Here is a 26,905-nt window from a genome sequence, read left to right on the forward strand (position 1 = left end):
AGCTGATGACTGGTACTTGAGGTCATGTTTGACATCAGTGTGATGTAGGAGCTTAGTGTGAAGAGTAGAATGTGTGTGTACCTCATTATGAGGCAAAACTGCAAAAAATAACTGATTTCTATTATGTCTTCCTGGAAATAACTTATCACATTCCCCCTAAGCTAAAATAGGAAAAAGTTGAGTAAAAATTGACATGGCTTTTTTTTTTATGGAGATGATGAGCAGCTAAAGCTTCAGGCTCTTTATAGGAGGCAAAATTGTCAAACAGTGTTTCTATTTTTGAGAACTAGGACACTTGTGCTGCTACTTTGAAACATATTTCTGAGATTTGCTTTCCTAAATTAGCATTTCTCTGTACTTCCAGTGCACTAGCTCACTTCTAAAATGTTAGTGAAATGTGTAGACTGCTGATGTCTTTTGAGAATGAGGGGGAGGGAACTCCAACCCTTTTGAGAAGTCTGGGACTTGGTAAGAGAGAAAGCAAGAGAAAATGAAAAAAAATTTGTTTTGCCTAAATCTGATGGGAAATCAATAATTCTGTAGGATATTTGCTTTTGTCCTTTAAGCTTTGCTACCAATCCTGACAGAATTAGTCTTATTTTGATAAGGGGTTAATAAGCTATATTGAGAGATAATAGTTTCTGAATTAGTATAATTAAATCCTTTTTCCTTCCTCTCTCTAATAGAATTTTAAAATTCACTAACCCTTGATTTCTTAAATCCTGTAAAGAGTTACCATTTTTAGGTGATGCTCTGTGAGCAATCCCATTGATGTCACTGAGTATGGAATAAGCCTATTACCAGAGGGAAGAATTTGAAGTAGCATTTTCCAAAACAATACCTGAATTTAAAAATAACCAACAACCTTTCTCTGCTTGTCAAAGTCAATCTAAAGGAATTTTTCACTGTTCTTTCCTCCAGCTTCTACAGAAAGTCATTTTCATGGAAGGTAGGTAAAAGGCTTCATTACTAAACCCTTTGTAGCTTCACTATCAGTAAGGTGATTAAACTACTGCCATCTGAAGTGTCCACAGAGATTCCATGAACTTTACCAGGACTGTGCCCGTTTCCAGTCATAAATTAACAGTTAAATGGAAATTACACACATACTGTTGCTGCAATGTTATGAGCTACTCGTGTTGGTTAATTTAGTTTTGGAAGGATTTCCCAAGTCCTTACACTGTAAGACTGACTGCCTCCCTTTAGATATCTGTGGTTGCCTTGATAGCCCTCAAAATATCTGCGTTTGCTGGAAATTGTGTTCCAAGCTTGTACTGACATTGTGCCCTTTGCAGAAATTCCTCATTAGCTCCTTTAAGGAGGAAACTAAATTTTAAACAATGCACTTCTGGTTGGACTGATAGTACAGATAGAGCTGATAGGAAGGGAGGGACTTGTGTAGGAAAAACAGACCAGCTCTGCAGCACGAGTCCAGGAGGGCCTGGTGTGCCAAATGACTGGGTGGGTTGTTCCTTCTTTCCCTATCATTTGGTCTCATAATACAATCCCTAAGTAGCTGCACTAAACAATGGAAGAGAGATGGAAAAATTATGTGCCTTTTAAATTTCTTAAGATGAAACATTCACTGTTGCTCCACATAATTAATTTTCATGGTTAAATCTGCGCAGATGGAAATGGAACAGTGAAGAGCCCAACCATAGTTAAGCTTAAAGGTACTGGTAACTCCCAGCACAAATATTTATCTATGAAGAGCTTTTCCCTTTATGCCTTTTTAAAAACATGATACTGACATAACTTGGAACTCCTGAATTTTAAGCAACTTTATTGTGCTGAGAAGTTTTTCTTTTGTTTTAATCACAAAAACAGCTACACACTTTGAGGCTGGGTCGGTCTCCTATTTTGCAGAGATCTCAACCTCTTCCTTTCACGTAAAAGCACAGCACGATGGTCAGACCAGCAGTTGTTTCCAGTTCTGTGAGACCAGCAGCTGCCAGCTGTGTGTGCTGAGGGATCACAGAATAAATAAATAAATACTTTCCTTTCTGGGGGACAGCTCCTGCCGAGTGCCAGTTCTCTGTAGAGCCCGCTCGTTTCCAGCGTGTTCGTGCTGCCGGGGCTGGATCTGCTGCGGGCTTTGGAGCCTTTTCCGTTCCGAGCTGGGGCTGAGGGGGCCGAGGGCCGCAGCCGGGGCTGCAGCATCCCCTGAGGGCAGAGGGGCAGACACGGAGCTCTGCTGGCTCTGGGAGCGGCAGGCCCGAGGGAAGGCCATGCATTTGTGTCAGGGGAGGGTTGCGTGGGGTGTCAGGTTCTCCCCCGAGGCTGCTGCCACTGCCCAGGCTCCCCAGGGAACGGGCACGGCCCCGAGGCTGCCGCAGCTCCAGGAGCGTCTGGGCAGCGCTGCCAGGGATGCCCAGGCCGGGATTTTGGGGTGTCTGTGCAGGGCCAGGGGTTGGGTTGTCCCTTCCAGCTCAGGATATTCTGTGCAGTGCCGGCCTGCGGCGGCCGCCCTTCACCGGGGCCCGTCCCTGTTGTCACACAGAAAGCGCCGCGTCCGATCCCAGGAGCAGCGGTGTCCCCGTTGTGAGCTGCGTGCGCCGGGCGCCGGGCCAGGCACGGCGGGCCAGGCACGACCTCCCCGGGCCAGGCACGGCGGGCCAGGCACGACCTCCCCGGGCCAGGCACGGCGGGCCAGGCACGACCTCCCCGGGCCGCCCCCGCACGCCGGGGCCGCGCCGGGCCCGGGCCGCCCCCGCCGCCACGATCTCGGCCTTTGCGGCGCTGACTCACGGCGGCCCCGCCGCACGACTCCGGCCCCGCCGTGAGTCACGCACCGCCCCCGCGGGCCGAGGGGCGGGCCGGGGGCGGGCGCGCCCCTACAAAGCGGCGCCGCCACCCCCGGGCCAGCGCGGCCGCTCCGGCAGGGACGGAGCCGGGCTGGGCGTCACCGCCTGCGCCGCGGCCGCGGGGCTGCTGCTCTACCGCATCGCGCGGAGGTACGGCCGGGGCCGCGGGGACGGGGAGGCAGCCAGGGAGGGACGGAGCGAGGGAAGGAAGGAAGGAAGGAGGGAGGGAGGCAGGGAGGCAGGGCCGTGGCGGGATGCGGCCCGCGGCGGCGGGAAGGCTCCACGCGGGGCCCGGGCCCGGCCGGCCCGCGGCTGTGGGAGCAGCTCCGGGAGAGCCCCGGCAGGGCCCGGGTCCGGCCCCAGGCGGCTGTGGGGGGCTCGGCCCCTCCTGCTCGGCGCCAGGATCGGGTGGGGGAATGGCGGGACGCGTTCTTCCGTGGCCCGGGAATGGCTTTTGTGTGCCGGCCTGGGCAGCCTGCGAGCCGTGAGTGCTCCCATCGCTGCCCGGGGACTCCCCGGGCCATCGCGGGCTGCCCCGCTTGTTTCCTGGCGTCTTCGAGGCAGGGGAAGAGAAGATCCTGCTCCTTTGGCTGGTTGATGTGGGGTGAGGGAAGGATTGCTGGGGAACGGGTCTCTAAAATAACAACGCTGTTAGCACAGAGCTGGAACTTGGGGAGATTCTATACAAGTCAAAATTATTGATTAGGGACCAAAATTCTTTGGTTACTTGTTTCTTAATTGTACAGAACGTTCCTGACCTTAGAACAAATTCAGAGCAATTGAAAACAAGGCTTGAAAAGCATCAGGACAGATGTCATGATTCAGATCTCATAAAGGGAGAAAAGCTGAATTTGACAGATTCTAGTCTAGCAGATCATGAAAGGAATGTAGGGATGTGTGGAATATAAGGCATTTCAGTCTTTGTAGCAGCATTTGACTTTGCAGTCTGCTCATCTATTAAGTGCTTCTATTGGAGACAAGCCAGTCCCAAGGGCTCCCTGTGTTAAGGTTTACTTCAAGTTTACGCTTTGTAAGAGAAGCATATTCCTACATCCTCAATATGATGCCTAAGGTTGGCTCTAAAGCACTTTCTCTTTATTTAACCATATCAATGATCAGTGGGACATTAGCCTATATACAGGACTTGGCATTTCTATGACATATTTAGGGTAGCCAAGAAATCCAAGTGGCCTAAAGCAATCCCAGTGAAGCAGGCAAGATTTCTTTGACCCAGTTGAGGCTAACATGCCTTTTGAGGGAGGAGATTGGATTTGTTTTGCTCAAGTTCACCAAAAGGTCTCTGGAATGGAAAGCATTTCTTCCCAAGTCCTTGAAGACTGCCAGTAAATTCTTTCAGGTGGTCTTGATAATTCTTTGAGGCTACATGCTTGTGTTTCTCAGTAGTATTCTGATAGTTCCAAATTTCTTGTTCAAATTTCTTGCCTTAGTTGAATGGATCTGCCATAGTTGTCAAGGAGGACAGCTTAATAAGGGACACAGACGTGATGTCAGACATAGATATGATGCTGCCTTTGCTTTTTGTGTATCAAGAAGGTGAAAGATTTGGTGTCCAGATATGAACAGAACCTGGGGTGGTTATCACTGGGTGTGTGTCCCTGCCTAAGTCCACTGGGCACCTTTTTCCTGGTTGAGAGGACACCAAGTTTGGCTCTCAGGAGGGGACAGGCTGCATTCTAACTTACATCACTGTACTAGAAATTTAGTCTTGTGGCTAAGTCTTGTCTATATAGCTGCTAGTTCTGAGCAAATGCATCTCTATTATAGTTCACACTCTGGGCAGCTGTGATGTGTTTTTCTTGAACTGGAAAATGGGGTTTAACCTTGGGTGTTCCCTGACAGACCCCTTTACTGTCAGGTGATGGGCACCTGGAGTTTGGCAGCTGTTCTGTGCCACCCACGAGTTTCCCTGCCAGGGAGCTGAGCTCCTAACCCAGGTGTGCCAACAGTGCCGTGCCAGCACTTGGTCTGTCCAGCTGCCGCCAGATGTGGTTTGATCAAAACTGATCTGTGCAAAACAGCTCCTCTTCCCCATGTACTTTTTGTTCAGATTTGCTGGCATAGCCATTTGAATAATGGCTTTGTAATCCAGTTGTCCCAGAATGAAGACTGCTGCTTTAAATACCTTTAATGGAGAATTGGGTTTTTCTTCTAATCCTTGGTAACCCAGTGAAGAGCTGCACATCCACCAGTGGTTTCTTTCAAGACTACAGAAAAGTAAACATCTTCCTCTTCTGACTTAGTAGTAAAGAGGGTGGGGAGTAGATGTAAATAAAAATATTTACAAATCCAGTTTAAAATTGCCAGCACTTATCAAGGTAGACTGTTGTTCTGGCAATCCATTAGAAGCATGGACTTCAGCATGACCTTCAGTGTGTGTATGAATGAGGAGTAGTGAAGAGTGCTGGGAGTTGGAAGGAGCCTAAGTTTCTCCTTGTGTGACATGACAGACACAAAGTAGTTGCTAACCAGTATTTATCAGTGGGACCTGCAGAGCTGCAGCCTGATTTTTGTGAGCAAAATGAAGGAATCCAGCAGCTTCTCACAAAGGAACGTTTTGTCATATTATTTGAGCAATGTCAGACATTTAGGTGTTGATGTCATAACTGAGTTTACTGCAGGTATTTTACCCTCAATTTTGTCTTAAGCAAATCTTTTCTACCTGCAAAACAATTTGTTTGAGCCTGGAAATATTTTCTGAGCTTGATTGGGTGTGCAGGTTACACGGGGAGTTAGCACAGCAAGTCAGCTGTGCATGGAACCTCTCTGTGCTGCAAGTAACTCAATCACTTCTTGTTGCTCAGGTTTTGGTTTGCAGGGAGATTTTCTGTCCAGTGAAGCTGGTTCTGATCTACAGTGGTAGATTATAAACTCCTCAGGGATGATTTGCCTTTTGATTTGCAAGGGATTGAGCACATGGTAAAGGCTCAATTTTGTGATGTCAGTCTCATACCAGGATCTGACTTTAGAAGCAGCGTGTGCTTTAGCTCACTGCCCTCAGCTGCTGCCTGAATTCAGTCAAGGTAAATATAGCTCCAAAGTAGTTACATCTGTATTTGAGAGTCTTTCCAAATGCAGAACTTGTTTTCTGGTTTTTCAGTCCTGCCCAATTACTAGAAAATTAGCACGCTACCTACATGTTCTTGCCTAAACAACTTTTTTCTCCCCTTGTTCATCTTTTTGCATCCACTACATTGGAAATTTGGGATTTTTTTAACCTATTTCTGTGGCAACAGATTATAGGTTCACAGAAGGAAGTATTACTGGTTTTATTAGTATTATTATTATTAGTAGTATTAGTATTATTAGTGGTTGAAGCCTACTTGTTATATTTGCACGGCTTTTGCACCTGTGATAGTGAGATTGGACTAATACAGCAGGTGTTGCTGTCCATCCTTCATCTGGCTGTTCTGACATGTGCTTGGCTTTTGGACAGCTCATGGAGAACTCAGACTATCAACCTAGATTTGTCTGCTTTAAACTCTGGGCTGGTTTGGTTTGGTTTTTTTTGCCTGTTAGTTTTAGCAGTGATATTTTTAACTCAGATCAGTTGAGCCCCCTTGGCAGTGAAGAAAGTTGAGCAGGGAATATTCATTTTAAGAGGGGTGTGGGTGTTTGCATCTATTTTGAGATGAGAATCTGTCATCCTAGTAGCTCCAGCCATTTTCTTTCAGCATCTGGCAGGGAATCCTCTGTACATTCTGACTTTTTCAGTGCTTCATTTCAAATATATCCTCATTGTTAGTGCCTAAACAGGAGGCTCAGACATTGCTTGAGGGTTTGATATTTTATGAATTGAGTTTCAAGGCACAGTCTATGGAAATGGGAATGGGAAAAATGTTTATTGTGGAGATCCAGCTACTGAGGTGATGGCTGAGAGATGTCTGGCTGTTTGGTTGCAGGGTGCCAGACAACATTTCTGCAGCTTTGAGATGTTTCAGCAGCAGAGAACATTTCCTAGAGCTGGGGGAGGTTGCTCTCAGCTGGGAGCACCTTGTCTCCTGTTGGCTGCTCCCCTGCTCCTCTCTCCTGCTGCAGTGGAGCCTCACAGATGAGTTCCCTGGTGGAGCTGGGCTGGTGGCAGCTGGGTCCATCTGTCTCCATAGCTGCCATAGCGAGTCCTGAGCAGCTGCCCTCCCTTGGAAGTGTGACTGGGACCGGTTCTGATAAACCCAGACAGCTGGGCTGTGGTGCCTTGACCTGCCAGGAGGCTCCTCCTGGGGATTGCACTGAGTTTTGAGACAAATGCAGAGCTTCTCTAGCAGGCAGGCTCAGGGGTCGGGCTGCTAAAGTTCTTTGCTCAAACATCTGTCACAACCTGTTGTGGTGGGGCCACGTTGCAGCTGTTTGTCTGTACTGGCTGCTGCTTTAACAGGATTGCTTCAGAAAACAAGGGGCTCATGGATCAAGGTCATTAGTCTTTATCCCTTCAGTTCTAGTGCATGAAAGCAGAAGATGAAATGGTGATTCCTCAGTTCCTTTAGTACCTGAAGTTGTGAATAAACAGCTGTTTACAGTGTTGGAACCTCAGGATAATGTGATGTGCCCTTGTCCTTGAAAAAATTTCCTGCCAAACAGGGCAGACAGAACTGTAACCATGAGCCCATTTCCTGGGTTTCTGAGCATCATCACAGGCAGCTCTTGTGGATCCTGTCTTCCTTTTCCTGAAATCCTGTGTATTAAGCATCAATTCTACTACACCTGCTCTTAGACTAGCACTGCTGATTATGGAGAGGACTCGCACCCCAAATACGCCCCTGAAAAACAGCGGAGTGGGTAAATCACGGTTGTTACTAAAGTTCTGGTATGTCCATGGTACTAGAACAGAGGTATGATTGTCAGGCAGAATTATTTCTGCTTTAGCATTCCGTCTTTCCATTGCTAAAATGACAATTCCGAGTCACGTCATTAAGCACACGGAATGGGAAGGTTGCCTGTTTTCCTGCATTTCACCGTGTGAAAGCCATTGCTTTGCTCTCCAGCAGCTGAGCTCAGTGCTCCTGCCTGAGAGCTCTCCTCTCACCGCAGGAAGAAGCCCACACATGTGACAGTGAACTGCTGGTTCTGCAATCAGGACACGGTGGTGCCCTACGGGAACCGCAACTGCTGGGACTGCCCCAACTGCGAGCAGTACAACGGCTTCCAGGAGGTACAGGGGTTCCAGGAGGTACCTGGGGTTCCAGGAGGTACCTGGGGGTACAGGGGTTCCAGGAGGTACCTGGGGGTACAGGGGTTCCAGGAGGTACCTGGGGGTACAGGGGTTCCAGGAGGTACCTGGGGGTACAGGGGTTCCAGGAGGTACAGGGGTTCCAGGAGGTACCTGGGGGTACAGGGGTTCCAGGAGGTACAGGGGGACCTGGGGCCTGAGCCTTGGTCAGGGCACTGCAGCAACACCGAGGGGCATGGCCAGATGTTGGACAGCTGGCAGCTCTGTGCTGAGCTCAGCACCTCTGCTTGGAGAAAGAATCCACTGCACTGGGGTGTGCTGACTAGAGAGATGGAGACAAATTTCCCTCTCTTGCATTAAAGGGAAAAAGTGGCTTTGACATATCTCTTTAAAAATACTTTTTTTTTTTACTGTATGGAACAATTCTCTGGTTTTGTATTCTGTTAAATAGCAAAACCTACCTTAAGCTGATGTCCAACATCAGCAGCTACTTGTGACAGGTGTGCAGGACAGTGGAGATGGGGGAAGATTTGAAGCATTTTGTCTCTTTTTTTACTTATTTATTTTGTTACAGAGGTGAATGCTATTGAAATGTAGAGCTGCTGACAGAGTTTAGGGAATCTTGCTGTCAACCTAGCTTTGATTTCATGACTGAATGTTTGCTTCTCTCCCTGCTTTTTGTCAGAATGGAGACTACAACAAGCCCATCCCTGCCCAGTACATGGAACACCTTAACCACGTTGTGTCGGGCACTCCAACTTTCTGTGACCCTGCCAAACCACAGCAGTGGGTGAGCAGCCAAATTCTGCTCTGCAAGAAATGCAACAACCATCAAACCATGAAAATCAAACAGCTGGCTTCATTCTCACCAAGGGAGGAGGTGAGTGTTCGTTAGGGACTGCCATCACTGGAGAATGTTTGTCCAAGGTATTCCCATCCATGCATCTGCTATTCCTGCTCCGTTATTCCATGCTGCAGCCTAGCAGGCAGGAGAGAGAGCAGTTTTTCAGTGTGCTGTGGGGTGATTCTCCCACAGTCTTCAGAAGCACTGTGTGGCATTCCAGTGCAGAGAAGTTCAGTGAATAATGTTGCAAATTTACCTAAGTCTACTGCAAAGCTGGAATGCTCCCCTGTTCTAGAGTACTGGAAATTAAAGCTTGAACCCGAGACATTTCTGAGATCATCTTACAACTCCAGTACTTCTGTGTCTGAGTTTATGGGACCTGAGAGGCACAACAGCCCACTAGTTAACATGAAGCCTTAATAGATTTTGTTTTCCTGAGGCCCTGGCTGTGCTGCTCTACATTTACAAGTGAAGTGGGAGAGGAATCCTGTGAAGCCACATGATTTCCCTGGTTAGGCATCTGTGCCTAGGAGGGCAGAGGGATTTTGCAGTTACAGCAACAGGATTTCCTGCTGAGCAACTTCTTGGCCTTCCCATAACTTAATATGCATGGAGGATGGGATAGTGGGGTTTTTCCTTCACAGTTTTATGGCTCCCTAAAGTTTTGTGCAGAGAATTTAGTGCTGCACTCCTTTGCCTTCAGCCATGGTCAAGCCTTGGGGTTAGTCTGTGCTGTAGTGTGATGTGTCTGTCCTCTGGCTTGCCTAATCCAGTCTGCTTTGTGTGATTATAATGAGTTTAACCAGAATGACTCTCAGAGAACAGATTGAAGTTTGATTACGCTTAATGAGAATATCTTTGGCTGGTGCCCTTTTCTCAGCTTTATTTCTAGTCCCTGCCTTTTGCCAGACCTATCCAGTTGCTCAAGTACTGCCAGCCTTTGGCCCCTTTTTAGGCATTCAGTGAACTGCAGTGCCTGAGCCAGCTGAGAAAGCTGGGATTGTGTTATCCAGCATGCTTGGATAAGGGTGTCAGTGACAGCAGGGGCCTTGCACAGCAGGGCTGGCTGTCCCAGAGAGGGATGAGCCTGGAGTGAAGGAGGAACAGGTATTTTGTATCCCCTCATTTGAGGAGAGAAAGAACAATTCTAGTTACTTGTTTCACCTATGTGGAAATCATAAGATCTCAACAAAGACAGCAAAATCGGGCACGGAAATTCAGCATCCTGATGTTGGGCCACATCATTCTTCTCCAAGGCTCTTTTCTGCCTTCTCTTCTGGGACATGGAGGCTGGGTCAGCTCTGTGTGAGGCTGGCTGTGTGCCTGGCCTGCGGTCGCTGTCCAGGCCTGTTTTCAGGGAGCTGTCCCTGTGAGGCTGGAGCCGTGCTTCACCCTCCTGTCAGGAGCAAACGCGACAGCTGCACCTGCACTTCTCACCTGCTTTTCCCCTGCTGTTCTCTCACCAGGGCAAGTACGACGAGGAGATTGAGGTGTACAAGCACCACCTGGAGCAGACCTACAAGCTGTGCCGCCCGTGCCAGGCTGCTGTGGAGTATTACATCAAACACCAGAACCGGCAGCTGCGGGCGCTGCTGCTCAGCCACCACTTCAGGCGCCGGGAGACGGACAACAGCTACAGCCAGGTACTGGGGACACCTGGGGAGGGCAGGGACAGGGAGGAGATCTGTGCCACTGCACCTGGGAAAGGGAGGCAGCAGCCTGGGGCTCTCTAGCCCTGGGAGCTTGGGTGTGTGGCAGCAGTTTAGAAGAGTGCAGGAGAGTTGCCACAGATGCTTCTAATGTTAGTTTGAGGTTTTCCTCTCGCTGGTGTCATTCAGCACAGTTACCAGAAGGTAAGTCTAATCTAATAATACAGTGGAAGGAAAATAATGGGACAGGCAGAGAAAGGAAGATAGGGGAGCCTATTTATGAGTGTAGTGCAGGAAATTACAGAGTAGGAGGGGGAAAAAAGAAAAAAATAACAGTGGGAATGGAATTATGACTTGCTCCTTGTTTCACTGCCCTGCCTGTCCTTGGCCTCTGCTCGTGTCTCTGCCATTGCTCCTCGCAAGTGTGCAATAATCCCATGTGGTATCAGCCCAGTACAGAGCAGAACAGTCCAGTCTGGAGATGTTTCATACAGCACCATTTCAAAACCTTGCTGCAGTTCATTGAGCTTCTGACAAGGTGTTTCTCCCTTCCTCTGCAGAATCTGTGTTCATCCTCCTCTTCCATTTGCATCACCACACCAGCTCAGGTGATACTTCTGCGGTTCCTGGCCTTCCTCAGCTGCGCCTTCCTGGTTCTGATGGCCTTGTACGGGTCAGGCGACCCCTTCTCCCTCAGCACAGCTGTCCCTGCTCCTGTCCCCTCTGGCCCCCTGTGGAACAGGACCGGCGCGGGCAGTGCCGGGGGCAGGGGCAGTGCCAGCTCGGGGCAGGGCTGGCAGGAGCTGCTCCACCTGCTCCCACAGCACCTGCTGGAGAACCTGAGCGCGGCGTGGGCCTACGGCAAGAATCACCAGATGGCAGTGGCCGTGCTGGGGCTCTTCACCTGCCTGCTGGCCATGTTCCTGGCTGGGCGCATCAGGTGGGTGAGCTCGGCTTCTTGCTCCAAACTGCTCTAGGGGCAGCTGGCTAGTCCCGTGTTGTCTCGGTGATCCTGGGGTAAACGTTCTCCAGAACGGCACATGCAGTGCTGCATGCCTTGTTTCATTCAATTTAAGCTCGAATTACTGTGAATGAAACGTTGCCTGTGCGGTCCTAGTAGAAAATGGAAGTGATCTGCTCAGATGCTTGCCCAGCAGCGGGCAGGGCTGCACATGATGTGCTGTAGTCAGAGGCAGTACAGAACCTGCCCAGTCTGGGCACCCTCCCCACCTTCCCCGTCTCTCCCCAGGACCGAGGTGTTGAGCGGTGTTTGAACTCTTGTTTGGTTCCTTGTCCCGTCGCAGGCTCCGGCGGATCGATGCGTTTGCCTCGGTGCTGTGGCTGGTGGTGATGAGCCTGCATCTGGCCGAGCGGTACCTGAAGACGGACACGCCCAGCTGGCTGGACACGGCCAAGTTCAGCACCACGTCCCTGTGCTGCCTGGTGGGCTTCACCGCAGCCGTGGCCACGCGCAAGGCAACGGGCCAGCGGAGATTCCGGCCCCGAAGGTCAGAGCCAGAGCAGTGACGCTGGGGGAAGGAGCAAAAAAGCCTTGTGAACTCCTTGCGACTGGTGCTTCTCTCTCCTCTTGTTATTTTCCCTTCCTCTGTTTCTCTTTTTTAAAGTTAGATAAGCAGTGAAGATCTCTTCTTCCTTTTTTTTAATGCATACATATTTATATATACACGTATATATATGTGTGTCTGTGTATATATATATATATATGTATATATAATTTTTTTCTCATCCTTGCTTACCACTGTGCTAGCTGCTCGGAGCATTTCCACTGCTAGCCATGGAAGCTACTCGAGCTGCCTCCATTCTCCCTTCCTCCTGCATCCTACGTCAGCAGTACAAATATCCAGCTTCCCCAAAGTCACTTCTTCCAGCAGCTGCCTCACAACCTGCTCCATAAATGCAACTTCCTCCCCATTCTGCTCCTCCAGCCAAAGAGATTCTGGCTCCTCCTGTCCTCCTGGTTCTTCTCACTGCCTCTCCATCCTTAGCCACTCACAGAGGAACCCTCTGCCCTGATCCACATCGGGGCCTGGGCCACCTTCACTTTCCTAATGGTGCTGGTCATTTTAACTTGGAACTGATGGGAACTTGCCTCTGGATTTGGAGTCCTTGTTAACACGTGCTGTGGTACCCAGGCACGCGAGGAGGGGACCACACAGAGCCCATTACTTGGTTCTTCTTGCTTTCCACTGTGTAGCATCACTTACCTGCATCCTGTCTCGCTCTGCCCTTCTCCTGGCTCCTGTTTTAAATGGAGAAGTGTCCTTAAGTCCTTTTGACTGAAACTTCAGTAATTTATTCAAAAAGGTGCTTTAAAAAGTCATGTAGCTCAGGGTATCTTAATACCTGAAACAATTCAGCTGTTTGAGGTTAAATTTTCAGATCTACCAGTGGTTGCTTTCAGTGCCAGTTTTCTTTGGGTTTTTTATACCTACCTGCTCCCCGAGCAACATCTGTGTATAAGCACAACTGGATAAAAATGTTCCTATGTTCCTCCACTCCTGTAGCCTTAGAAAGAGAAGTATGGGTCTGACAGCCTCATGCTGTGATACCTGGTCAGCTTTCATTGTACCACTCAGTCAGTGTTTATTGCTGAGATCACAGACTGGAAGGGTGTGCTGTAGGAAGGGCTGGGAGCTCTGCTGTGGCACTGCATGGCAACAGAGATGGATTTTTTTTGGGGGTTACTTGCAGGGGTTCCTTTTGTAGTCTGGCATTGTGCTAATACTGCTGAAAAAAAGAGTCTGGAAATTGTGACTTGGAGTTGAGTGCCTGGGACTCCTCTGCTGAATGCTGGAGTGCCTGGGTATTGTTCTGTGGGGAGGAAGGAACTTCCAGCTGTTTGGGTTTTTTAGGATTAACTTGTTGGGGCCTCTTAGGATAAGCAGTCTGATTATCCTGCACAGCTGTTTGAAAGGCACTCCACTGAGTTTCTGATATGGATTTTGGTCTTTCAAGAGGAAATAGCACTTTTACAGAAGATCTGTTATTTTCTTCTGTTCAGAATAGCACAGTGGAACTCACCACCCTAATAGTCTGATATAAGTTAATTGGATCTAGTCATCTTCCAGTATAAACTATAAAATAGTCAGAATGGAGCTCTCACTGTGAAGTATCTGCAACTCCTGCTGAAAAATGCAGACACTGCCGGGTGCTGCAGATGCTGGTGAAATTAGAGGAGCTTTTCTAAAGGAAACAAAAGCGATTTCCTAGCTGTTCATGCTTACTGTTCCTCAAACTGGTGTTCATTGTGAAAGCATAAAAGTAGCACTGCCAAAAGCTCTGAAATTCGTTAACAATAAGCCAGGCTGAGTCATGGGAAGGTGCAGCTCCTGCTGTGTGCTGTGACTTAGCAAGGGAATGGCCACACAGACCTGCTGCCCACCTGGGCTCTCCTTTGGAGCCCTTTACTGGTGCCTTCAGATAACTGTAATATCTAACACATACCTAACAGATACTACAAGCTAACAGAACCTGGCTCCATTCTGGTGCTTGTGAGTGATGCTGAGGGTTGTTTACTTACTTACCCACAAGAGGAATCCAGCACCTGCCAAGTCTGGTTCCATCTTCCACATTCCCATTATTTATCAGTCCTGACCCAGAACATTTGTCTTCCAGCTCACAGGCATGGGAAACCTTGAGCTGTTATGGCCACTAGGTGAAACAAGGCATCTGGGCTTTTTTTTTTAATTCCTACCTTTCCTCCTGCTTCAGGACTTCCAAATTTTCCTCATAAAGTACATGTAAGGAAAGACTTACCTGTGACTGTCTTCTGCACTTGCCTGTATAATTTGGATTGAAAGTTCCTCTCGCTGTTCTCCTGTGAAATGTGCCCAAGGGATGGGAGGAATCTCATATCTGAAGGATATATTGAGAAGGCTCAAAGGAGGGGTATGAGAAGCTGACAAACTCAGTGGGAATGGTCATGGTAATGTCATGCCTGATTTCTGTCAGCAATATCCTTTTATTAATAAGAATGGAATGAATCTGTCCAAATTTTATTGCCCAGTGGTAAGGAAACTCTCAGTGGCAGCTTCTAAAGATGGCTGGCAGCCTCTTCAGCTGTTTTATTTTCAGGAGCTGAAAGTCAAGGCTGCGTTAAGTTTCACTGTGTCCCATTTCTTTTCATCTCCTGTCTCCTCTAAGTGGCTGTTTTCCTCCCTTTTTAGGAGCACTTTGGTTTTTGCTTTCTATTTAAACTTGACTCATCCTCAGGCTCCTTGGAGTCGGGCACCTTTTGTGGTGTTTTTGCTCTTGAATGTTACATTGGTTTACCATGCCTGTTCCTTTCTCTTATTATCTTTTTCCCCTGTGCAGTGCTGGGATGGGCTGGGGAGGATGCACACTAAATGTTGGGAACAGGCACTTGGTAGAACCATGGGAAGGAGAGGATTTACACTGTGAAGCCTGAATAATCCTGTTAAGGAATATTGTAGCTCTGTTTGCACAGCAAGTGCAAATCAATACTGAGTAAAGTCCTTTAATGTGGGAGATATGTTAACTGCAAGTGACATCTGTGTCTTCGCTTTATGCAGATTAATACAAATGAAGTATATTTACTAGTTGCACTAATTTATATGTCAGAACATCAGAAAGCTACTTTGCTTTATGGCCAAGCTCTACAACTGATCTCTGGTGCTTTGTTCACAACTTATAACTGAAGAACTTTCATGCTTGTATTTGGGAAAATTTCAAAGGTGAAACAGAATAACGAAGTACATGTTGAAGTGGGGTTCATTTAATGCCAAAGAAGCTTTTGTTTTTGCTCAGGTGTCAGCTTATTTTCCCCACTTCTCAGTGCCTCAGCATGCTGCTGCTGCTTCTAAAAACAACAAAAACCTCAGAGCCTCAAAACCAACCTCGCAGCAATTGGGTTTTTGGTGGTTTAGAGACTCTGATGCTGACGGCCTCCTTTCTTTCTCCTTGTCTCTCATGCTTTTGCTGAGGGTTGAGGATGGTGGATCTTTTGGGATAAGGGAAGAAAGGAGGAGAAGGGTGGGTTTTGTCCAGAGGTGTTCTGATTTATAAACTGTAGCATTCAATCTGTACCATTTGTGTCTCAGACAATGAGCCCTGCAGATAAGTTAGCAGTATTCTGCTGTTGACTGTGGAAAAAAAATAGTCAAACCACTACTGCCTTTGCTGAGACTGTTCTTGCCACACCTGATTTCAAAGCCAAATAGGCTGTTCTAGACACTGCCATGCCATAGGCTCTGTATGGAAGGTGCTTTGCATTTTTCACTCAGCACTTAGATATATCATCTGTGTCCTCTAGACGTAGATATCTGAGGTGCACTGTCTAACTGCATGTTTGCTCGCCCCACAGTGAGTCCAGCAGGAGAAAATGTGTGTTTTGGTGCACAGTGGTCCTGTCCTGTGCAGCTGAGGTGCTATTTTCTGTGACACATTTCCTTCTGCTGCGGGGGATAAGAGCTAACAAAGGCTTGGTAGCTACCAACCACAGCTGACACAAAATCATCCAGAACCACTTGGTCAGTGCTTCGAGCTTCTTGTTTTCCCTTAGCTGGGCTCTTACTTCAGGCCACAGAGGAACACGTGGTAACCTTTGGTCTCCAGGTGCAGTTTTGTTGCCTGAGGATTCTCTCAGCCATGCAGGCCAGAGCATGCAAACATCTTAACAGTATCAGAGGGTTTTAGCCCAAAGGCCCCTAATTTGAGGTGCTGCTTTTTATACTAACCATGTGTCTGGACCAGAGGATGGTAACAGCAGAAGAGAGCTGAGGTGCTGAGGGATTGTTAGTGGGTTTGTGTCACTTGAAATCAAACCTGCTCCATCCCCAAGTGCCTGACCCTGGCCCTCAGTGTCGTGGCTGATCTTCCAACTTAAAATCTTGTACCCTGCCCAGCACAGCCAGATTTATAAAGGGGCCAGTGGGGGTTCATTAAGTGCCTTTCCCTAGACAAGATTTGGGACAACACTGTGTTGCTTTGCCTGGTGGCTGCAGCATGGAACAGCAGCGTCCGTGCGTCTGCCAGGCTTCTGTCCTTCCTGTGCCAGCACTGAGTGTGGCAGGGCACAAGAGGACACCTGGGCTAACACTTCTGAGCAACTCTGCAGACTCTACAGGGGGGTGAGGGAGAACCCAGAGGTAGCAGCCAAGTCAGCATCTCTGCTGCTGCTGCTTCTCTTCTTCCTGAGGCCCTCAGTGACATCAGTGCATGCAAAGTGACGCCTTTGTGCCCTCTACCATTCTGAATACGCTGTATTTATATCCACTTCTTTCCTTTCTCTTAACTCCTCCTTTCCTACATCCATGCTTTGCATGCCCTAGTGAGCTTGGGTGTGTCAAGGGGTGAGAACATGTGGGAATATAAAAATGGTGTAGTGGCTTATTATTTTGGCTTTATGAATATTTTTCAAGTGTGCTGGAATTATGTGATGCTAATATTCATGCTTAGATACTATAGGAAATATGTATTGATGTAATGTGGACAAAGTATTTATGCTTTTATAAAAATTAATATAATTAATAGCCAGATAATTGCTCCAGACTGACTGCACTCATGAAAGTTGGAGGGAGCTGTGGTAAATGGCTTTGCTTTGGTTTTCAGAGATGCTGTTGAAATTGTGTGCTGTCACATACAACTGCCAGTTCCCTCCAGATGTGCTGTCACCTGCAAGTACACTTGGCTTTCTGAGCCCTGGCAGGTGCTCTCCAGGGAAAGGGACAGTACCCAGTCCTGAAGTCATCCCCTGTAAAGCCTCGTTTGGGACCAAAGCTCTGGAGTGCACAGGCAGGAAGAGGTTCCCTGAACATTTTTGGCATGCCAGCGAGTCTGGATTTGTGTAGGCATAGGATGTGCATATACACACACCTCCTCACTTTGTGCCACCAGCTAGGGGGAAAGGCAAAAGACGCCAAGCATCTGTGCTCTAAAAGGTCTCAGTGCAGGACGTGGCAGCTCAAATTCAACTCTCCCTTTTCATCCAAGGCAGGACAACAGGCAAGGGACAAGAATTCTTACCCTCGGCAGCTGAAGCTTTCTAAGGCACATATCAAAATAGGAATGTGTCTGTGAGCTGTGCCCATTTCAGCATTACTGTCCCTTGTCCCTGTGCCTGTTCTTATCCCCATACTGCTCTTTGCTCCTGGTTCTGTGGATGTGATGGGAGGCACAGGCTGTGGCCCTGGGTGAGGAGGTGCAGCAGAGCAGGGGCAGGGCAGACAGCGTGCTGCTCCCCAGCAGTTCTGGGGTGATGGGGGCCTGTTGTGCACCCCCTGCTCAGGACAGGGGTGCCCTGCTGCACAGGGGTAGCTCACTTCTGAGGGGACATTATGTCCAGAGAAGGAAACATTTCACCCCCTGGCTGACACGTGGCTCCCCAGCTGCCCAGGGCAGACAAACCTGGGCACATCCCCCAGGCTGCCTGCCTGGGACTGCATCTCACCTTCTTCCTTCATGGGCTGAATTACCTGATAGACAAAGGGGTCCATCTGCAGCCTGGCCTGCCCCGTGCCCTCCCATGCCTCTCTCTGTCCCAGGGATGATGCAGCACCTCTGGTAAATGTGAATTAAAAAGGCACACACGGATGGTGGTGTCTGTGGATGACAGGGAGCTGTTGGGACAGAGGAGGGAAGGCTCTCCTGGCAGGAGGTGTTTCTTCAGGACCGTGTACAGTCCCATTCCATGTAATATCCCTTCTTTAACCTTCTATTTATTTATTTTTAAAGTATCTGTGTAGCAGAGTTGTGCCCAACTGTCTAGTAACATTGTGATCATTGTAAACACTAATTAAGATACCCGATTTTTGATGTTCACAATATCAAGTGCTGAAATAAACGGCTTCCGGGCCTTGACTATTTCCACAAACTGACTCCAGAGCCTTTTTTTTTTCCCTTCTTTTTTTTATGTTATTTTTTTTACTGTAGCCAGAGCCACTATTGCCACGTGACAAATGGCTTGGAGCAAACACACAGCTGCACTGCTCCATCCCAGGGCTGTGATGCAGTTGCTTCCTGCCTTATGATCATCTTGATCTCCTCACCTTTTTGATTTTGTTTCTGGAAGAAGTTGTAGTTCAGCTGCCCATTCTCAGGCATGAAGCACATTCCCATGGGAGCTTTTAGCAGCATCAAGCCCTCTTGACATGGCAGTGGGAAACACTAAAGAGTGCAGAGAACAGGAGCAAGATTTTGCACACTTAGCAGGAATGTGTTCAGAACAGATCAATGTTTAAGACATACTTTGGTCAGAATTCAGTCCTAAGGCATTAATAGCTATACTTAAAATTCTTCAGCTCCTCTTTGCTAATCAGGAAAATTCCTTTTCTGGATGGTTTAAGACAAATGATTCTTCACTGCCCTGAGGATCTGGCTGCACTAACTTGGTGAGGTTGAGCATTGGGGCTGTAGAGCCATTGGAAGCCTGATCCAAAACAGTTACAGTCCCAGGACTGATAAATGACTAATATCTTCCAGCCCATTAAATTAAAGACTTCCAAAAGCCAATAAACCAGTTAAGGTGTTTTCTGCTGCAGCAAGGAGCTGTGTAAAGTTGGATCCTTCAGCCCAAAGACACAGAAGGTGCAAAGTTAGGACAAAAGAGCCATGTTGCTCACAGGTGAAGCTCTGATCTGGCCCTCCACAGCTATGGCACAGTGAGGGGTAGGTATCACTCTTTCTCCTATGATTCATATCAGTCCTGAGCTGCACTTCTAATTCCCTTTGCCATTCATTTCCTCTTACAAAGCTGAGCTGGGCACATCCATCTGTGTGTGGGGGTGTTCTAAAGGACTCCCCATGGGTGCAAAGCAGGACCCCCTTCACAGGTCCTCTGCAGCCTGGAGAGGTTGGGCTGCTGCAAGATACATCCCTGGCTGCTGTTAGAGGCCTTTCCTGCTCCAGGACCCTGCTGGACTCACGTGTTCAGCCTCATTAAGCTGGTCAGGATTGGTGATGGCTGCCTCCTAGTAGCAGATAAGTAGTTTATAAAATACTTTAAATTGTAATCTTAACTCTAGAGTTAGCACTGCATAATATTGCTGCACCACCTCTTTAATCTCCAGGACAGAGTGACATGGGCACAAATCCTCCCAGTGCAAGGCTGAGATTTTCTTCACCCTCTGATTTATCCCTGGCTTTCCTCTGACAGAGGAAAAGCCATGTAACCATGTTGCTGCTCTCATCTGTCTCTGTTTCCATCAGAAGTGAGATTGAGCCTTCAAATATTGTATCTGCCAAATTGTGTCTGCAGAGTCAGATATATCCGTTTAAAAACATATGCACTTCATACTCAGTTCTTCATCATAATTTATCTGACAGTTCTATTACCTGCTTCTAACTAAAAAATCTTACAGAAGAACATTCAGAGATTCTGGTTCATATTCTATACTTTATTCCATGTATTTTCATTCAATTGTTAAAAATAATACAAAATTCCTGTATGGACTTCATAAAGCATTCTCTGGGTAATTTTCTCATCCAAGGTATTTTCACTGGAATTCCTAAACTGTTCCACCCTCTTTTCCACCCTGTATTGTGGGACAGGTGCACAATAATTCAAGCAAGGTTGAGCAGTTTCTTTTCCCAAAGTGCAGGAGCATTCCCATAAACTCTTCAATATTCCTGCACTGAAAAGTTAGTCCAAACCTGGTAACAAGCGTTCCTGCAAGCACAAGGAGAGAGGCAGCTGCTGGGATTTCTCCTTGCTAAGTGTCTGTCGTGTGTGTCTTTTGCAGGTACCTCTCTGGGGACTCCATTACTGTCTTTCCCAGCAGCCCTGGCACGGCCTTCCCTTCACCTGCTACGTCTCTGTTTGTCCCAACACCACCCAGCATCCTCCACCTGACAAACCAGCAGCTCTTCAGGTCCCCACACAGAACTTCCTCATCCTCCCTTCCCGGCCGTCTCAACAGGGCGCTCTCGCTGGGCACCATCCCCTCGCTGGCCCGGGCAGGTGAGTGCTCCAGAGGGAAGGCTGCAGGAGGAGATGGGCTGGGAGGGATCCAGGTGAGTGCTCCAGAGGGAAGGCTGCAGGAGGAGATGGGCTGGGAGGGATCCAGGTGAGTGCTCCAGAGGGAAGGCTGCAGGAGGAGATGGGCTGGGAGGGATCCAGGTGAGTGCAGGAGCTGTTCCAGAGGGAATGGCACTGGATCAACACGTTATGGTCCTGTTCAGGGATGGCTGCTCCTGTGGCACAGAGGAATATGCAGCATTTGGATTTGGGGTTTGGCAGCAGCTGAGCAAACTGGGTTCAGATTGTTTCATTTTTGCTTTTAGATTCTGGCTACTTGTTCAGTGGAAGCCGACCGGCCTCACTGTCATCCCAGTCCAAGGAGTCCCCTGCATCAGGTACTGACCGCTCTAGGCCTTCCAGAGCAACAGTCTGCAGGATTTGCACTGAGTGAAACACATGGTCTGGCTGGATTCTTTCCTTTCTTCTCGCATTTCAGTGAAAATGTCCATTTTGCTGCTAGAAATGCTGCAGGGAGAGTCCCAGCTAGAAGTGGGATGGCATTAAAATCAGGTGCTGTGTGTGTTGGATATTCTCCCTGGGAGAGGTCATGGTGACATCAGTGACACAAAATAAGGAGCCCTTTGCTGATGAGAGCTGAGTTGTCCTGCTTGGACAGGAGACTGGAGCTGTTTCCAGGGCAGCTCTTGTGTAGCTTTCCCAGCAGAGTGCAGCACTGGCAGTTTGGCTGCTCCTGTCTGCTGCCCTGTCTGTTGTCCTTCTGCCCCAGATGGGTCCCTGGGCCCTTTGTGTTGCTGCAGAGGCACTCGCACCCTGGGCCAGTGCAAACCTCCTGCATCCCGGTGCACTTCCTCAGCAGCTCTGAAGGATGTGCCAGCACAGTTCATTCACCTGCAAAATGGATTGTGCAGCTCTCCTGGATGGACACAGCTGAGCAAAGAGAAAGCTCCTAATAACCTGATTCCTGAGTCATTCCCGAGTGTACTAAAGTACTCGTGGAATTTCTCTGTTTTGCAGTGTGGGGACTCAAATAAATAAATCATTTTAGTACAAGATACATTGTGGCCATTTACAACTCGCACTCCTTCTTCTGGCAGTACTGTTAAAGAGAGCTGTGCGTGTTTTAGTGGGATGTTAACCCTGTGCTTGTGTCTGTGGGGTGTTTCCATTGCAGATCCCTTGTCCCTGCTGTCCGGCAGCGCTGTCCCCTCCCGCATCCCGTCCCCGGCACCGTCGGTGGCCGGCTCGGTGGCCTCGGGCTCGGTGGCCTCCAGCTCGGGGTCGCTGCGCTTGCGCCGGCCGCTCATCAGCCCTGCCCGCCTCAACCTCCAGGGACAGAAGCTGCTGCTGTTCCCGGCACAGAACGAGGCCCTGCTCACCCCGAGCGGCTCCGAGGAGCAAACCCACTCCGACAGCAATGCCTCTGCCCCTGAGCTGCCCGGCTTGCCCAGGAGGAACCTCGCGGAGCGGGGAGCGCCCGGTACGCTGTCAGTGCTGGCCATTCCCTGCAGGGAGTTCGTGTTGCAAACACAGCCCTGCAACATCCAGGCCACAATAGATGGGAAACCTTCAGGAGAGGCCCGGCTGGTGAAGTTTCCTGTCTTTTTCTCCTTGCAGATATGAGATCTGCTGTGGAAGGGGGGAGTATTTGCAGTGATAATTCCATCAAAAAGGAGGATCACTCATCACACTCATCTACCTGTGTGGTGGACACAACTACCAAAGGGGAAGATTTGGCAGGTTGGAAAGGTGAGTGCAAGTCCAAGTAAGTAGTTGTAAAATGGACCTTCTGCCTGCTATTCTAAGATCTTAACAAAGCTGTTCCTGTTCTTTGGACTTTCTGAAGAATGCTGACAAAGTGCTAAACAGAGACAGAAGAAGAGGGGTGGGGATACAGGTGGCAAGAGCATGAGATGTGATGTGATGTGATGTGATGTGATGTGATGTGATGTGATGTGATGTGATGAGATGAGATGAGATGAGATGAGGTGAAAATAGAGCCAAAAGAGAGGAGTGGAGTCACTCCTGACAGCAAAAGTGCTTCAGCAATTTCTGCTTGCGCTGAAACACTGGACAGAGAGAAACAGCACAACATATGTTGACATTTACTTACCAGTTCTTTAATATCTCTTTCTACTGTTCCCTTCTTTTCTCTGTGTTTTCCTCTTCTGCCAAGGTCGCTTTGGCACCTCTGCTCTCCGGGGCTTGCTGGCCGTGAGCCTGACTCTCAACGCTGTCTTCACCTCAGCCTACGTCTACAGGAGCCTGCGCTGATTTGTGCCAGCACTCCCTTTCTCTCTGGTTCCACCTGGTCCTGAGGAGACAAGAACTCAACCATGGCTCCATGGCCAATGGCCATGCCACGGGTGCATGCTGTTTTTTAAAAACCTACTGTACACTCAACTGGCATGAAAAGGAATCTGGGCAGCTGCTGCCATCACTTCCAGGTAGAAAATATCCCAGGATTGTCCCTGGAGATGGCAGGCAGAATTCCCAGCTCCAGTTCAAAGCAGGAGGCAGCCCAACAGCTCACACGCTTTCTTTCAAAAGAACTGACCTGAGACACGAGCCTGAAAATGTGTGAGCTGTGTTTTTAGGAACCTACCCCCAGCTCTTTCTGACATATTGACCTCGTGCTGATGGTGCTGGTAAAATGGGGAGAGTTAGAACAAATGAGCTGAAGAAGAGGGATGGCTTAGTAGCTGGTGCTGGGCTTTGGCTACTGTAACAGCATCCCCAGCCTCGGCTCAGTGGTTCCTCTTCTCTCTTCTCTTTGGCATTCTTCTCTAAATTGTCAGTGAACTTTCTTTAGTTGCCTTAAGCTTGCCTAAGCACATGGGTGACCTTGGCTGCTCTGTCATGTTCTTGCATCTTAGATGTCCTTGTGCTTCCAGCTGGGCCTGGCCCTGAGGCCACTTTCCCCAGCTCCATTCTGGCCACGCTGGCTCTCGGCTGCTGAGTGTAGCTGTGTCCAGCCAGCTCTGGCTGCAGGGGAGCTCAGCCCCGACAGACACCCTGTGCTGCCTACATCAGAACCTGGAAGCCCATGCCTTGCTTTGCCCAGGAGGCATCAACTGTGTTACTCTGAAGTGGGTGAAAAGAAAGGACCCCGGTGTGATTTGCACCATAGTCAAAGGGCTTCAGCTCACAGCTCTGCTGGAGTTTTCACTGAAGCAGTGAGTGGCAGAGCCTGTTCTTGCTGTAAATCGCACAAATCTGTTCTGTTAGAGGTGGGTGAGGAGCTGTCTGATTGTATACATCTATCCAGAAACCTGACACCTCATTTTGATGCTGGGATTTGCTAAGTAGCTGTTACAGATATTTCTTGTTTAGTGAAATTCCCAGGTGCTCTCAGTGAGAAGTGCCAAACCTGCTTCTTGACAATTCAGCCTTCTGGGTAGATTCTTCTTTTCCAGCCCAAGGAAAGTAGTAGATTTTCAAAAGCAGTTTGTAATTTGGGTATTTCTGCTTTTGGGTGAGTCTTCAGCATTGCTTAGAATTCAGGGGCCATTTAGAGTATTGTGCTGAACACTCAGAATCATTTAGTGCATCTTAGGGGAAAAAATAGAAATCCTGATGTTGTTTTGGTTCCCAAAAGCCAAGTGCAGAGAGATTTACCAGTGTGTCAAAAATACCTGGTGAGAAGAGAGTTGACTGGCATTAGCTGTGTATTTCCTGAAGCAGGACTTGGATCTATTAAGAGTTTTTCTGTTGTCTCTTCCTTTGGGCTCCTTTACCTCAAATTTCACTCCCCCACCCCACTGCCCTGTGTTTGCATCCAAAATCGGTGCTGTGTCTTTCCCTCCCTTTCAGTTTGCTGCTGTTCCCTCTCGTGTGTTCTTGCATGTGCACAGAACAAAGTGTATCTGCTGCTGACCACTGTCTGCTCTGACCCTGAGAGTCACTTCATTTTCTTCTTGTGTGTTTTAATTGAGTTCCTACCCCGGAGCCCTAGCCAGAGTCTAATCGGCGTGCATGTGACAGCTTAAATGGGGCTTTCCTGCTGCTGATTCGAGCACTGAAAAACTGAGTGTCTGTGTTTGCCAAGTCTCCCTGCATGGTTTCAGCTGCCACTTCCAGCTGCTGCTCCCACCCTCCCTGAGGGTGAGACTGGTCCCTGCCAGAGCTGCACTCACACGTGCTGATCCGAGGGGCTGAAGAAAGGTCGCTCCTGACTCTGCCTCTCCTTTGGCCTCCTCAGAGAGCTGCTGCAGGGCTGTGAAGGGCAGCACCTCCTGGACAAGGGCCCAGGGCCAGGAGAGACCTGCAGCAGAAAGATGTGCTGCAGACTGCTGATGAATTCTGTTGTATCTTGCATGAATAGTTCCTTGTAGCCAAACCGGACCCATAACCTGTTGTAAAGAGATTTTTGTCCCTTTTATAGACTTTGCACGCTCACCCGAGCATGTGTACAGGCAGGATGATGGCAGAGCAACTGCCAAGCTTCTCTTTAAACCTCTGCTCCCTGGGTTCCATGATGTTCTGGTGCAGCGTGTGACATCCCATTCACGGATCCTTGTCCTCCCTAGAGGCCTCCTGCAGAGACGAGCTGCCAGAAGATGCTGTGGCTTTGCTTGTCTTTATCACCCAGCAGATGTGCACTGTGACTTCATGTATGCAAACCTCCCACTTCCACCTCCCAGCCTGCGCTGAGTTTCACCACCACACTCAACCAGATTGCAATACCAACCTTGTCCTCCTCATTGCAATACCAACCTTGTCCTCCTCATTGCAATACCAACCTTGTCCTCCTCATTGCAATACCAACCTTGTCCTCCTCATTGCAATACCAACCTTGTCCTCCTCTCCAGCAACCCAGGAGCTGCAGCATCTCTTCCCACCCGCATTCCAGAGCAGGAACGCTGTGTAACCTGTCACTGCACTTCTGTGGCTGCTCACTCAGACTGTTCCTGGAAGGGGTTTGGTGACCTTGTCCAAAGTAATAGAGAGACTTTGGGTTTTATTACTGAAGAGGGAAGTTTTTCATTCTGGTGCTAGAACTCTCCCGTGGTGCTCTCACGGTTGTGAAGCCTTTGTTTGAGGAATACACGAGCGTGTGTGTGTGTGTGTGTGTGTGTGTGTGTGTGTGTGCCTGCTGATACACAAAAACATTTGGAAGGTTTCTTCATTTCAGAAGATCTGAGCCCATGTTTGTGTTTATATTGTTGGCCTTAATCTAGCTCGTAGATACTGTGTCTATCTTGCTGCTCTTTTCTGTACAGAGCTGGTCTGGAGTAAGCAGAAGTTTATCTGGTCCCCCTGTAAAAATCTCTGAGACTGATGATGCTGATCTTCATACAGTGTTGTTCAGGGGGGAGATTTTATTTTTCTAATATTTTTCCTACTGTAAAAACTGTTGGAGTGTATGGAGTGGAAAAGATCTTTACAAAATGGCCTGATAAAGATTTGAACATGACTTAATAATACCAACAATTAATGATTAGGTGGAATATAAATGAGCTTTATTTCCACACCTTTTCCATTTCCTACTTTCCATTGAAAATGTCCAGGTACTTCTTCTTTAGATATGGGCTTGTTAGACATGTTCTGAGACCTTGCAGATACTTTAGATGATTTTGCTGTTCTGAATTAAAAAGAATTTGTATTTTGGAGTCTGGTTCCAGTTCTGCAGTCTGGGAAGTTTGGCAGATGTGACAGATATTATGCACATATCTATTTGATGGGATAGAGGGAGTGGGTAGAACGACTTTCTGGTTTCTGAAGTTTATCATATCTTTTTACATAAAAACATAGACATTAAATTGGTCACTGTGCGGGGAAATATCCTTACTGCTGGCATATGTAGGCCAGATTCACTGAATTTTAGGCTATTTGTTCAAGCAGCAGATCAGGCCTGTGAATGTTTGATTCCCACTCCCTCTTCCTGGGTGCTGGGAACATCTGTAAAACACTGCTGACCTGGCTGGGTTCCTTGTGACAGGGCAGCTGGACTGAAGGGCTTCTGTTGCCTGTGGATGCTGCTATATTTTTTTCTTCCAAGCACCATTCCTGGAAATAACGATGGTCTTAACCTCTCTCACAAAGATTTGTTAAAAGCCTAGGATGGGCCAATTTGGCCCATACTTTTTTTTCTTTCTTCTTAAATATACGTTGCATCCAGAAATTATCATCACTGTGTTCTGGTGTGGGAGTAAGGTACAGAGTATTTTTGGATTGAATGGGTATCTAGAGAGGGTGAGGAGGACAATTTCAAGTCCTAAACCTTATTTCCTGTGAAAGAAAGACTGTATGTTACGTGTGTACTTCTTTGGGGAGCTCTATCACTGTACAGTTTAGTTAAACATGCTCCAAGGAAGGAGAAGCTGTTCCTCGGAGGTTTTTAGTTCATGCTTTGTGTTTAAAGAGGAATATTTTTCTTTAAAAAATAAAACCGGATAAGTTTTCACCTTAGTGTGAGTGGTCCAGTTATATGCACACCATATTTCTGTGTTCATTGGGCACTTAAGC

General features: G+C 48.2%; 1 protein-coding gene across 1 annotated transcript; it reads left to right on the plus strand.

Moving 5' to 3' along the window:
* The first annotated feature begins 1,905 nt into the window (after positions 1–1,905).
* On the plus strand, positions 1,906–26,843 carry TMEM201 (transmembrane protein 201). Its single transcript, XM_088066707.1, has 12 exons — positions 1,906–1,957; positions 2,429–2,954; positions 7,851–7,971; positions 8,675–8,869; positions 10,300–10,476; positions 11,043–11,422; positions 11,787–11,990; positions 20,202–20,419; positions 20,743–20,814; positions 21,612–21,917; positions 22,055–22,186; positions 22,614–26,843. The coding sequence occupies exons 1-12, from the start codon at positions 1,906–1,908 to the stop codon at positions 22,709–22,711; spliced, it is 2,481 nt and encodes an 826-aa protein (XP_087922833.1). The 3' UTR covers positions 22,712–26,843.
* Positions 26,844–26,905: the final 62 nt, after the last annotated feature.

This window comes from Pseudopodoces humilis, chromosome 24 (assembly GCF_049639895.1).
Source record: "Pseudopodoces humilis isolate 2021_Gansu_Grassland_sample_001 chromosome 24, ASM4963989v1, whole genome shotgun sequence".
NCBI lineage: Eukaryota > Metazoa > Chordata > Aves > Passeriformes > Paridae > Pseudopodoces > Pseudopodoces humilis.

Coding starts and splice junctions, on each gene's coding strand:
- TMEM201 (XM_088066707.1), top strand. CDS start 1,906: ATGGTCAGACCAGCAGTTGTTTCCAGTTCTGTGAGACCAGCAGCTGCC. Junction 11,423..11,786: donor TTCCTGGCTGGGCGCATCAG/GTGGGTGAGCTC, acceptor GTCCCGTCGCAG/GCTCCGGCGGATCGATGCGT. Junction 20,420..20,742: donor CCCCTCGCTGGCCCGGGCAG/GTGAGTGCTCCA, acceptor TTTTGCTTTTAG/ATTCTGGCTACTTGTTCAGT.